This window comes from Quercus robur, chromosome 11, assembly GCF_932294415.1.
Source record: "Quercus robur chromosome 11, dhQueRobu3.1, whole genome shotgun sequence".
Lineage (NCBI taxonomy): Eukaryota > Viridiplantae > Streptophyta > Magnoliopsida > Fagales > Fagaceae > Quercus > Quercus robur.
In genome coordinates this window covers 32680278-32693270 of record NC_065544.1, presented here as the reverse complement: position 1 = coordinate 32693270, position 12993 = coordinate 32680278, and the positions used below count along the sequence as shown (strand labels likewise).

The 12993-nt window shown below is 35.7% G+C and overlaps 1 protein-coding gene across 5 annotated transcripts in view; it reads right to left on the bottom strand.

Moving 5' to 3' along the window:
- The window catches only part of LOC126706277 (putative RING-H2 finger protein ATL21A), a 35051-nt gene extending 27520 nt beyond the window's left edge, over positions 1-7531 (bottom strand). For 2 of the 5 annotated variants that reach the window (XR_007648545.1, XR_007648546.1), the window contains exon 1: positions 6765-7530. Coding sequence is in view for 3 of the 5 variants with exons in the window: in XM_050405675.1 (XP_050261632.1) it covers positions 2654-3047; positions 6761-7416 (1050 nt within the window). In the remaining 2 variants the exon portion in view is untranslated. Of the gene's footprint in view, positions 1-2513; positions 3052-6760 lie in introns of those variants that run through there. The other 3 variants (XM_050405675.1, XM_050405674.1, XM_050405676.1) reach the window with 3 other exon arrangements.
- Between the last annotated feature and the right edge of the window lie 5462 nt (positions 7532-12993).

The following is a 12993-nucleotide window of genomic DNA, read 5'->3' as shown; positions in this document are numbered from 1 at the left end:
AAAAAAAAAAAAAAAAAAAAAATTCAAAACAAATAAATAAATTCCACTTTTATTATGACAAAGAAATAGTACAACGTACAATGAAAAGTTGGAATAAGCTTATATTAAAGCTAACTACATAAGCGAAAAGAAAGGTACAAGAGAGTAAAGAGAAAGCCGAGGAAGTAGTACAGAGGAGAGGTTGGCTGCTGTTTCAAGACTTTGTTCAAGAAAAACCATTCCTCAGCACTTTTACATGCCTATAACTCAGGCAGCCAAAGAACCCAACGTAGGGCCTGCACGGTTGAAGAAAAGGCGTAGAGAGCCCGACTTCGGGCTAGCGGAGCTGAAGAAAAGATGCAGAGAACCCAACTTGAGGCCAGCACCGTTGAAGAAAAGGTGCAGGGAGTCGGAAGTTGATGGGCCTTCACGTAACCACGTCTGCGATAAAGCAGACGGCGCTGATGGCGGAAAACTTTACTTCTGATGCACCAAGAATCTGGTGCGACCAGTACCTGCTTCGGATTTTGACTAAAAGAAGGAGAAACACCATTTCCCCCTTTGTCAAGACGGAATATTTTCTTGAATCTGTGCCTCCCTTGCCCAGACCACGCTACCTTGAGTCTCGGAAGGACCCGGCGCCTCTGTGGCGGATGGAGTTCCTTCACCCCAACCCGCGCCTCAAGCATATTACACTAAGGGTGGATAACACCGGATATGGAGGCTGTGATTATGGCTGAAGGATTATGGTTTGGGAGGAAACTGAAGGATTTATGTGTAAGTAGAGCAACCTCCTATCCTATTTATTTAAAAGACAAGGAGGTGGCATTTAATTCACGCAGAGTTCCAAGGAACGCTACAGACAAAATGGTTTCGGCTCAATTTCCAACGCCACCTGCAACCATAAGGTTAAAGGATTCTCGTGAAGGCGCGTCTCGAACACTAGAACGTCAAAGGGCACCGCGTGACTAAAGACTAAAGGAATGCCTCTTAATCCGGTGCATCTCCTATGCAAATGGAAAAGCCCAAACATCAAAAAGTACATAATCTGAGTGAGTCGTGATGTGGGCCCAGCATTATCAAAATCCTCATCCCCAACTAAAAGTCAGGCAGCAGGATTTTGAGGGGCTATTGTGGGGCTAGTGAATTCGCGGCCCAGTCCCACTCTACATGGGAGCCCAGGGCCTAGGGCCCAAGCTGAGGAGAGCCATTGCCGAGGACGACCTCTTGCTCGGCACCTCATGAAATGCTTGAAGGAAGGAAACTGAGTTCAGGGGCAGGGTAAGGGAAAAAACTGCCAACGTTATAATACCAAGCCCTGTATCTGACAAGTCCATACTTTAAACCATACCCTTTAACTTTCCCAACGACCCCAAACCATACTGGGTATGGGTTGACAGGACAAGTTTGCACCCCAGAAAAGTGAAACTTACACGTGGACTCTAAATAGGAAAACAAACATGAGTATAAAAGGAAATACCCCCAGAAGAAAAAGGAGGACTCTCTCCCCCGGTAAAAGGGGAGAAAGGGAAGGATATAGAGATCCGGGGACAGCGTCTGAGGATTGGGATCCTACAACCCGCACCAATGGAGGGTCTAGCTAGTCAAGCCAGACCCGCCCGTACAAGAATTTCCATAGACGCCATGATCAAACCGTCTACCTGTGCCCAAGGTCATGCCTTTCAAGCCCACTCTCTACAAATCATATTGTTGGGGCCCTTTGCATACGAGCCCAACGTCAATCTTGGGCCGTTAAACAAATCGTGTCCCTACAAGACAAGTTTGCACCCCAGAAAAGTGAAACTTACACGTGGACTCTAAATAGGAAAACAAACATGAGTATAAAAGGAAATACCCCCAGAAGAAAAAGGAGGACTCTCTCCCCCGGTAAAAGGGGAGAAAGGGAAGGATATATAGAGATCCGGGGACAGCGTCTGAGGATTGGGATCCTACAACCCGCACCAATGGAGGGTCTAGCTAGTCAAGCCAGACCCGCCCGTACAAGAATTTCCATAGACGCCACGATCAAACCGTCTACCTGTGCCCAAGGTCATGCCTTTCAAGCCCACTCTCTACAAATCATATTGTTGGGGCCCTTTGCATACGAGCCCAACGTCAATCTTGGGCCGTTAAACAAATCGTGTCCCTACAATACCTATTTGTATAATTAAACTTCAAAACTAAGCACCTCTATAAAAAATTTGCCCCTTGTCGATAAGAAATTTGATCAAAATTTAACAAAAGAAAAAATTAAACAAAATGTGTAAAATAATTTTGATTTTTTGTTAAATTCGATTGAAATCCTAACGGTAGCATACGTACGGTAGCAAACAACGTATTTATTATTATTTAATGGGGAATATTGCTTAGTTTTGTAGTTTAGGGGGACAACAACTAAACCAAGGAGGAAATACAATTTATCCATAATGAAAATAAACAAGTAAATCTACTCTAATTGATTCTGTCTTTTACTAGTACTCCAAATCTTCTGGTTTATTATTCATACGATAGAAACAAATATATTTATTCCTCCAAAAAAAAACACTTTACATTTATATAGAAAAACCAATTCCACAATCCAAATAAATCAAATTATATACAATGGGGGAAAAAATAGTCTATGATAATAATAAAAACGGTGACAACGAGATGATGAAGAGGTAGCTAGAGTAAACTAATTGGGTGAATTCCGACAAATAGGACATGTCGCATTAATTTTTAGCCATTCATCTATGCAATTAGCATGAAAATAATGATTACACTCTGGTATAGTCCTTAGTATCTCCTTAGGTTGGTACTCGGACAAACATATAGAGCAAGTGTTGTCGTTAGGGTTGGGTAATTCTCGACTCTCACCAAGAAAAGTCTTTGGGTATGATTCTATTATGCGCCCATCGAGACCCATTACAAAGGCAGCTTGCTGCGGAACAGTTGAGGTAGAAAGTTGTGTATTAGGGCTCTGGCTGTTAAGCCTAACTCGATTACATAGGCAACATGTGAGCCCAATGAAGCACAATAGTCCAGGTATTCCTATGCCTATGGTTAAGCCATACTTGACACTCCTTAGACTACCTAAAAGAGAAAAGAATTACAATTATTTAGTCAGTGGCAAAATTATCAAAAAGCAATTTATCAATTTTAATTTAGCTAAGAGTCTTGTGGTTTAGTGATACTATTCGATCTCAGTCATAGAAAAAACTCAGTTTTGAATCCCTCTTACCCACTTATTATAAGGAAGAAAAGAAAAACTATTAAATCATGAATCCAATATCATATAAATGCGAAAGCTCATACAGCTGTTTAATTGTTTACATGCCAGAAGAGTTCAACAAGTGATTATGGCAAAAGAAGATTAAAATAAAAAATAAAAATAAAAATAAAAAAGGATGAAAAAGAAGAAGAAAAAAAAGGCAGTGAGACATACACATAGGTTTCCGGGCTAGCTTGGACCTTGGAATCGAGGACGTAGATCATCAACATGACATATTCTACAAATGATGGCCTTTGTTGGGAAAATTTCCTTAGTATGTTTGCATAGTGTGAATTTTAAACGTTCATTAATTTTGAGTTTCCATAAGAATTTTCAATCCCTAAAACTCAAAGATCCCGTATGGGAGAATCAAGTTCTTCAGTATAAGAATTTCATATTTTGTTGGTCGAATAACATAAAAAAAAAATCATGCCAACAGTTGATGAACCATATTGGTCTAGGCTGTGGATATTAAAATAATATCTTCAACTAAATCCTATACTTGTTAATTGTTATACTATTAAATGATATATACGATGATTCACTTCATTAATGAGATAATGGACTTAAGCTAATAAGTGGGTGTAATTAATGGAACAAATACATACACTAGATTAAATTACGAACACCTTATGGTTTATCAACTATTCAATTGTGAGAAGCTCCTCTGTTTCAAGACCAAAGAAACAGAGGGGCAAGTGTAGTTTCTCTGCTGCCCGAGAGTTTAGTGTGTACCTCTAAACTCTCTTGCACTGTAGAATTGGTTGGTCCCTTCATCTGAAGGTGGTGTTAGGTCCCTAGGAATACCAAGTGTATTGCTAGGCTTGTGGGTTTTTCTTCAGGGGGTTTGGGAAACAGATTTCAAGGTAATGTTTTGGACTCTCCGGCAATCTCTATGGAGTTTGGTCCCAATTTACGTGTGCCTCCATTTGTGGTTTCGAAGAAGAAATCAATTACGGTGCCGGGATTCTTTTCTATGAGAAAGATGAACAACAAAGCCGGACAAGCTTCTCAGTCAAGGGAAGAGAAGCCACCAACTCAGCAGAACCAAACCGAGAAGCTTTCCGAGCCGGTGCATGAGCCAACCGGTGAACCAATTGGAGCTGAACGTTACTGGCAGGGAGGGGACAAGCATTCAATGAGTAACGGTTGGAGTGATACGAATCTCACTAATCATGGTAGCCCGGACTTTTCGCTGCCATTATCTCCCACAATTAATGGGATTTTAAGCTGTCCTAAGGGCATTGATATGGAATTAAATGCGGGGAATGATGACATCTCACCAATTATTGCTCCTATTAACTCTAATTCCTAGCAATCTCAACGGCAAGTGTTTAATATGGTCAATATTCCAGACAAGGAAAAAAGCGCAACAACAACAATGAAGGGTAATGAACTAGATCAGTCCAATCAGCCTCCACACTGTGCCATTTGGAAACCTCCTCCATGGCTAATCCTGAAGGTGAACTCTAATGATGCGATTTTCCGGGAACAAAATTCTGTGGATGTTGTTTTGGATATGGGAGGTGGATTAGTGTTGTTTTGGAGATCGACTATTGATGTAATTGTGGAAGGTTCGAGCACAAATTTATCGATACAATGTTTCAAGAAGAAGATAGGGCAGGGATTAGAGTGATCATCCGAGAATGCCAAGGAAAAGGCTTGGTACACATGGTCGGAATCATCCCTCTCCCCCTAACTGTTATAGAGCTTGAAACTTGGTTATATCGAAGGCTTTACGGTTTGATGCTGATCTGAGTTTGGAAGATGTCACCCTAGAGGGAGTTTCAGAGATTGCAATAAACGCTTTGAATGCAAATTCGCAGTCTTTGGAATCCTTTGGTTTACTTAGTCGTGATGTTAAATGTTTTGCAAATTTATTTCATTGTATTAGGTTTTCACATGTTCGTAAAGAAGGATTGTTGTATTCTCACATTAAGAGAAACGACAATGGAGTTGCTCATAAGCTGGCTAAAAATGCATTATGCATACCAAATTTTCAAGTATGGATAGAAGATGTCCCATCTCATATTGGTTCAATTTTACAATTGGATGTAGTTGAATTTTATTAATAAAATCCATCAGTTTCTTTCTCAAAAAAAAAAAAAAAAACTATTCAATTGTGAGATTTAGCCACTGCGCACCTTTGGTTCGGTAGTCACTCCACAAGTATAAATACTTGTGGGGTGTGGGGGACAAAGGCCGGGGTTCAAGTTTTCAGGAGAGAGTTTCACACACATATACACTTAGATTAGGCTAGAGTAGAAATTCTATCTTGTATCCAAAAAAAAATTGTGAGATATAATTAGTAAAATACGATACTCATATACTACGGTAAACTTACAAAAAGGCACAATTCAGTATCTTTTAATAAAATAGTGGAAAGAGAACTTGTCAAATTGCAAATAAATGGATTTCACTTGTAATTTTCTAACATTCAAGGTCAATTTCAATGCATAATGGACATTATTGCAACTTGTAGAAGTCAAATATTTTGTTGGTATAATGAATAAATTAATTAAGGAATAATTATAATAGTAGGAAGATTTTCCGAGTTTGAGCCAGAAGCCAAATAAAGGTATGAGCAAGACTTAGGTACTGTTCTTTAGGTTCTCTTTTTAAGATTCTGTGATTTGGATTTTTTCTCATGAGATGGAACTGTATTTTTTAGTTAAATAATCACTTGACTGAATTTTAAAAGAAAAAACTAAAAAACAGCATTTAAGGTACTGTACATAAATTTTGTCCTAAAGGTATTGACTAATTCTACGGTAAGGATCCCATGTATGATCACTCTCTCCGTGGTTGTTTATCATATATAAGACTTCACATCCTAACTGGCTATCAGAACTGTTTTATAATATTGAAGCAGTCTGCAAAACCCTTGGGAGTCAACAGAGACGGGGTTATTTAGAGTGGTTTTTGATTAATTATGAGATGCAATTATTCTAGAATTAGATAACACAATTTGGAAGCTAAGGAATGCAGGACTTCATGTCTTCTTCCATTATGTTCATAAAACCATATTACATAAAGTTTCTGCTCTGCTGCAAAAGCTATTAGATCATACATGAATATATTTTGGCCAGCTGTTTGTACATGTTTGGGATGTACAAAAAATAATGTTGTAAACATTAATTATGTGCCCGTTTAGATTCAGCGTTTTCTGCTGAATCCTGGGCTGCGGTTTTTTTTTTTTTTTTTTTTTCAGCCGCACTATTTGACATGCACTGTTCATGGACCCACAAATTTTACTTTTCAGTAACTTTTTCATTAAAAATGGGTCTCACGATACTATTCACACATTTAAAAATTATTTTGTTACAGTATTTTTAGTTTTAGCAAAAATAAGTTCAATCCAAACGGATTCTATATATCAAAATGAAGCCAAATCCCATTTGTGGAGCTAAATAGTGAATCATTTTGTTAATGTTTTGTCAACATATATATTTCGTTTTTGGTGAATCAACCATTAACAGAAATCAGAAAGGGAAAAAAAACAATAAGTTTTGATGAAGAAATGAAGTAAACATACCGTTGCTTGGAGTAGCAGTGGCCACATCAAAGCATCCAACTTCCAGGCTATCATCACTCATGAGCGCACATTCTTGACTACCCCGTACACAAACTCCGCAACCTGGCTCGAACCAACTCAATTCAACCTCGTCAATTGGTGCATACATTATTTCCTGACACTGCTGCTGTAGCTCCGATTCAGGGTTAAAAGTCACCAAGACTGTAAAGTTGTCGCCGCTAAGGCAAGAAACCGGTGCTGCATACTCATAACTCTTCTCCTTGGAGCAGTTGTAGTAGGTATAATTCTTTGAAGTCTCTGATAGCTGGAAAGGAGAGCCGGAAAGAGTGAAGTTTTGGGTCAGGAATCGTCTGGGAAAACAGCTATCTGGGTCTTCAATATTCATCGATTGCTCTGAGTAACTGATACCTTGCACAACGAAGTCCCCGGAATGAGGGAGAGTGAGAATTGTTTGGCTTCTGTTGCATGAAAGATTGAATCCCCGATAGCCACAGCGTTTGTTTTGAGAGGTAGTATTGAGTTGAAAAGGGAATTTAACCCACGGAAATCTGATAAGATCATCGCAATATGTTGTTTTGCATATTTTGGCACTTGATGCTGTGTTAAGGACGAAGAAGAAAGTGGAGATAAAGAAGATTTGAAAGGAGGCCATTTGTGCAATTGGGGAGGATAGAAAGTAATTAGGTCATAATTTGACATGTTAATGCTACCTAACAGGTTCATGGGATAGAGGAATTTTACATTCAAAGTCATATAATTAAGCTGAAATTTCTGTATTGACCATTAACTTTGATTTAATGGGAACATTGTTTTTTCTTTTCTTTTTTAATGTTTTATTCTGGTCTCGTGGCACAACTGTAATGGTGGAAACTTGAAAGTTGAAACACAAAACAATTACGTTACCAATAACTACTGGTTGTTGAGTGGACCACTAGATAGGAACCAACGTTTGTAAAGTAACTAGACTTAAGTACAGTACTTAGATGCTGTTTTTTAGGTTCCTCTTAAGAATCTACCATGTGACTTTTTTTTCATTGATGAAAGTGTATTTTTTAAATTAAGTAGTCACATAGTAAAATTTTAAGAGGAGAACCTAAAAAATAACAACTAAAGTACTGTACATAAGTTTTACCATGTAAAGGGTACAAAGAATCTTTGAAGTCAATAATATAAATTTTTTTTTTTTTTTTTGGATCCAAAGTCAATAATATAAATAAATGCATTGGATGTGTACCGTTATTAATGTAATTAAACCGATCATTGCGATATATATTATATGCCAGATTTGACCAGAATTGGGCTTATGAACTTCATATAGGCTATTGGATATAGAAGTGATAAAATTAAAAATTGCTTTGGTAAAAGTCTTGTAAATCAATTTCTTGGTGTTTTTAATGAAAATGACAAATATTTAAATAATTTTTTCCTTATTATTACTACTGAATTTATTGAGAAAAGCCTAGAAAAAAAAAATCTATGAAAATTAACTATTTTATTTTGTAATGGTTTTTTGATTATCCAACGGCAGGTAGGCAAAGTATTAATAAATTAATGTGTAGAATAATATAATTTAAGTTATCAAAGGGATATTAGAATGAGTGTACCTTGAAATTATATTTATATTGTTCGTGTATTTTTAGTGTAAACTACATGGAGGCTCACTAAGGTAAGAATCTCTTATAGAAGCTCTCACCGTTTTTAGGCCAAATTGATATATTTAAATCATATTAGAATTACACCACACTTAGAAGAAGACTTTGGTCTTGTTATCCAGACATTCGTTGTCTTTTTTTTTTTTTTTTTTTTCTTTTTTTTTTTTTTTAATTCATGGTTAAAAGTTAAAAAAAAAATGGGAGAGGGAGAATTTGAATTTTAAATGTTTCAATTGGAAACACCAAAAAATACCAATTGAGCAACAAAGTTCTTGGCAACATCACTTGATATTTAAGATGAACATCCCAAATTATGTTATAAACAAATTTCCTTCACATCCTGAGATGATATTTAAAAAATTTTTAATAGATATTTAAATGAAACCCTCATCTTTTTCGTAAACTCTATCATCAAATAGATCGCTTTGGGTATCTTGAATGAACATTTATTTTTCAGTTTATTTTTTTTATTTTTTTATTTTATTTAAGATAGAAATTAAATCATACTCTAGTCTAATGTAAGTATATGTCTATGAAACTCTTCCAAAACACTTGAACCTTGACCCTTGCCTACACCCCACAAGAACCTATATATATTTATATATTTTCACCCCTCAAGTCATATGAATCGTGATCTAATGACATGCTAATGCTACTACACATTGAACCATAATTTAAGCTAAACTAAGAAAATTTTTATGGTCGTCATTCGTCAAGACCATTTTTTTTTTTTTTTTTTTTATACAATATAAAATTTTTACTTTAACATAATCTAAGTATATATGTGTGTGAAACTCCTTCCTATAAACTTGAACCCCCTTATCCCTCACACTCCACAAGCACTTATACTTGTGGAGTAACCACCCCACCAAGGATGCGTGGTAGTGTCAAGACCATTTTGAACAACTCAAAATCTATGTTCTAAGTTGTTGTCCATTTAATCGCATACTATGGTAAAAATTAAATCTCATGGCATACCTTATCCAAGTTCAAGATTTGAACCAACACAAAGCCAAAATGAGTGAGTTCTATGGCTATAAAGTCAGCCGTAGATCACGTGGACAACCTTACCTGCATCTCTCTTTCTTATTACTTTTGACCATTTTATAAGGAAAGAAAGTGAATCAATTTTTATTGTTTGAACTTAAAACAAGAAAACCAATTTGTAAAATAGGATAATGGAATCATATATCAAATGAAGGATCAGATCAACGTAAAATTAAAATTTTATTAACGTAGGTAAAAACAAATCTACTGAACCCACCATATCGGGAAAAAAAAAGTATATATAACAAGGCAAATGGATACAAATAATAAAAAATAAGGATTAATTTCATTTCTCCCACTTAATTACAACACAATTGCAATATCCCCTAAACTTCAAAACAGAGCATCTCTCGCTTTAACTATTAATAGTAAACAATTTACCCCTTGTCAATTAAAAAAAAAAAAAAATCTTCAAAATTAAAAGTAAAAAAATTTCAAAATATAAAACGTTTAAAAGAATCTTAATTTTTTTTCCATGAAATTTGATTGATATTCTTCTTATTATCAATACTTAGTGAGGAATATCACTTTTTTTTTTTGAACAAATAGTGAGGAATATCACTTAGTTTTGTAGTTTAAGGGGGAACATTGCAACTACACCATGGTTATACGGTAAATCCAATTCATCCAAAATAAGTCTAGCTACTTACTCAATTCTATTTCTTTTACGAGTATTCCAATTTGAGTTAATAGTGATATCATAAAAATATGTGTGTATATATATATATATATATATATATATATATATTTATTTATTTGTTCAGAAAAATAATTTACACATTTATAGTATAGAACAATCAATCCATCAATCCAAATCAAACATATTACACACAATGAAAACAAAATAGTTTATGATAATAATAAAAACAATGATGATGACAATGATAATAATGATGAAGAGGTAGTTAGAGGAAACTAATCATGTGAATTACGGCAAATAGGGCATGCCGCATTAATTTTTAGCCACTTATCTATGCAATTAGCATGGAAATAGTGGTTACACTTCGGTATGGTCCTTAATGTCTCCTTAGGTTGGTACTCAGTCAAACATATGGGACAACTGTTATCGTTAGAATTGGGTAATTCTGGACTCTTACCAAGCAAAGTTTATGGATATGATTCTATTGTGGCCCTGTCGAGGCCCATTACAATGGTTGTCTGATGTGTGACAGTTGAGGTAGAAAGTTGTGTGTTGGGTTGGGGTCTCTCGCTGTCAACCGTAACTCGTTTATATTCGTAATATGTGAGCCAAATTAAGCACAATAATCCAGCTATTCCCACACCTAGGGCCATACCATACTTGGCACTTCTTGAAAGACCTAAAAGAACAAAGAATTACAATAATTTAGTCATTGACAAAAATATCAGGAAAACAATTTATAAATTAGAATATTAATAGTAATTTAGCAAAAAAATTTATAGTTTAATGATATTGTTATCCCACTCATGAAAAGGACATGGGTTTGAATCCCCTTAACCCACTTACCTTAAGGAAATAAAGTAAGTCATCAATTTCATACAATACAAATGCTAAAGCACATGTAGGTTATATTGCATATGTAAAACAGTAAAATGCAAATTGATTAAAGACAAATGTAATTTTGAGTTTTAATATCAACTAACCATGAGAAATTTTTAAAACATTTCATTTTTGGGAAATAGGGAAAAAAAAATTAACCTTGTACAAGAACAAAAAATGTTCATATAAGCTTCTATTGCCAAGGTTTAAGGCTTCCTTAATTACTTTTTTATCCACACAACGGAAAATAGTCTTGGTTTTTCTCATCGGTGCCAAATATCCTCTACTAGTCTCACTTTCCAAGCAAGAGTTAACCTTGAACAAGACTGGGAATTGTTCGTATAAAGTTCCATTGCCAAGGTATTGAGGCTTCCTTATCCACACAACGGAAAATAGCTTTCTCAATCTCTTTCTTCAGTGCCAAGTATCTTCTACAAGTGGTCTCATTTCCCAAGCAAGAACTTTAATACTCTTGCACGAAGCCCACACATTCTTGTCGGTAATCGAAACTATTAGTTCTAGATGCTTTTTGCCCTTTCTTTCAAAGGCTTTCTCTAGTACATCTCAAAGTCCCCATGATATGGTTGACGCTGGACTGCTGAAAGAGTTTGGATTGCTACATTGTCATTATAATTGTTATATAAACAAAGATTGGATTGTTATCTTAATATGCTTAGGATAGGGTAAGTTTTGATTGTAGTATGGGATTGTTATTGCTCCAGGGTAGGATTTATCATATTAGTGTGGTAAGGAGCTTTTCGTCAATCATATTTATAAGATCATATGTATGACTGTTGGTGAAGTTTGTTTTTTTAGAGATAATACGATTGATGAAGTTAATAAAGCTAATAATTATTTTTTCCCAAACTTAGCAGGCACTGCTATTGGAGGATTGGTCTTCCCTTGAAGTAAACCAACGTTTGTGTGAGTCAATTCACAACTGTTTCATTTTTCCTCCACTTTGTGTAAACAACGTTTATAAATAAGGCATATCACAACCTAATTGGCAATCAAAACTATTTTATGATATTGTAGCTGTCTGCAAAAGCCAAGAGAGTGACAACATGTGCTTGGGTTGTTTAGAGAGGTAAGCATCATGTTTTTATCAAAATGTATGATTATCTGTTGTAATTGGTAGGAAAATATTTTTAAGTGTTGGCAGATCAAAGTCTAGGGATGACAATCTTTTCCCACCTTGCATTAACTCACCTCTTCCTGCTTCGCTCCGCATGAATTTTCCTCACCTCAAATAGGCGGTGGGGTGGGGATAGGGTGAGATTTTAGCCCCCATCATGGGGCAGGGTCTAGACATTTTAGCCCGGCATTGCCCTACCCTACCCTGCCTTGCGTTGATAAGGACTATAATTGTAAATTTTTTGTACCTAAATCTTTAATATTTAAACAAACAATTCAATATTGGCTTATTTAAATGCATGGATATTAAGATTTCTGTTTTTTGTTGCGATATTATTTTGTTAAACACTTAGATAATATTATTAAGTTCTTGCTAAAAATTAGTTTGATCTGATGGGATAAATTTAGTTGTAATTTCAAGTATATTTATATTAATAAATCATGTTTTATTAAAAAAATTGTAATAATTGTGAAGCAAATTAGAATTTTATGGGGTGGTGCCCACAGGATCTCAAGGGGATGGGGCAAGGAAGTTTTCCCATCATATGGGCAGAGTAGGGATGCATGAGACAAGACAAAACCATGCAGTGAAGATCTCATCCTTCAACCCGAGTTAGAACGCTTATATAGTATGTTTCCCTATATTATTGTATGCCTAGCAAAATTAAATTTGATGAAGTAAGTAAACATACCAGTGCTTGAAGTAAAGCATTCCAGTTCAGTCATGCTCCAACTCAAATAGACCCCATCAAAAAGTGGTGCAGTTATTATTTCTCGACATTGCCCCATAGCCGTCCAGGAGAACGTAAAGTTGTCGCCTCTAAGGTAGGGATACCATCCATAATCATAAATAGGGTCGTTGGAGTAGTTGTACAAG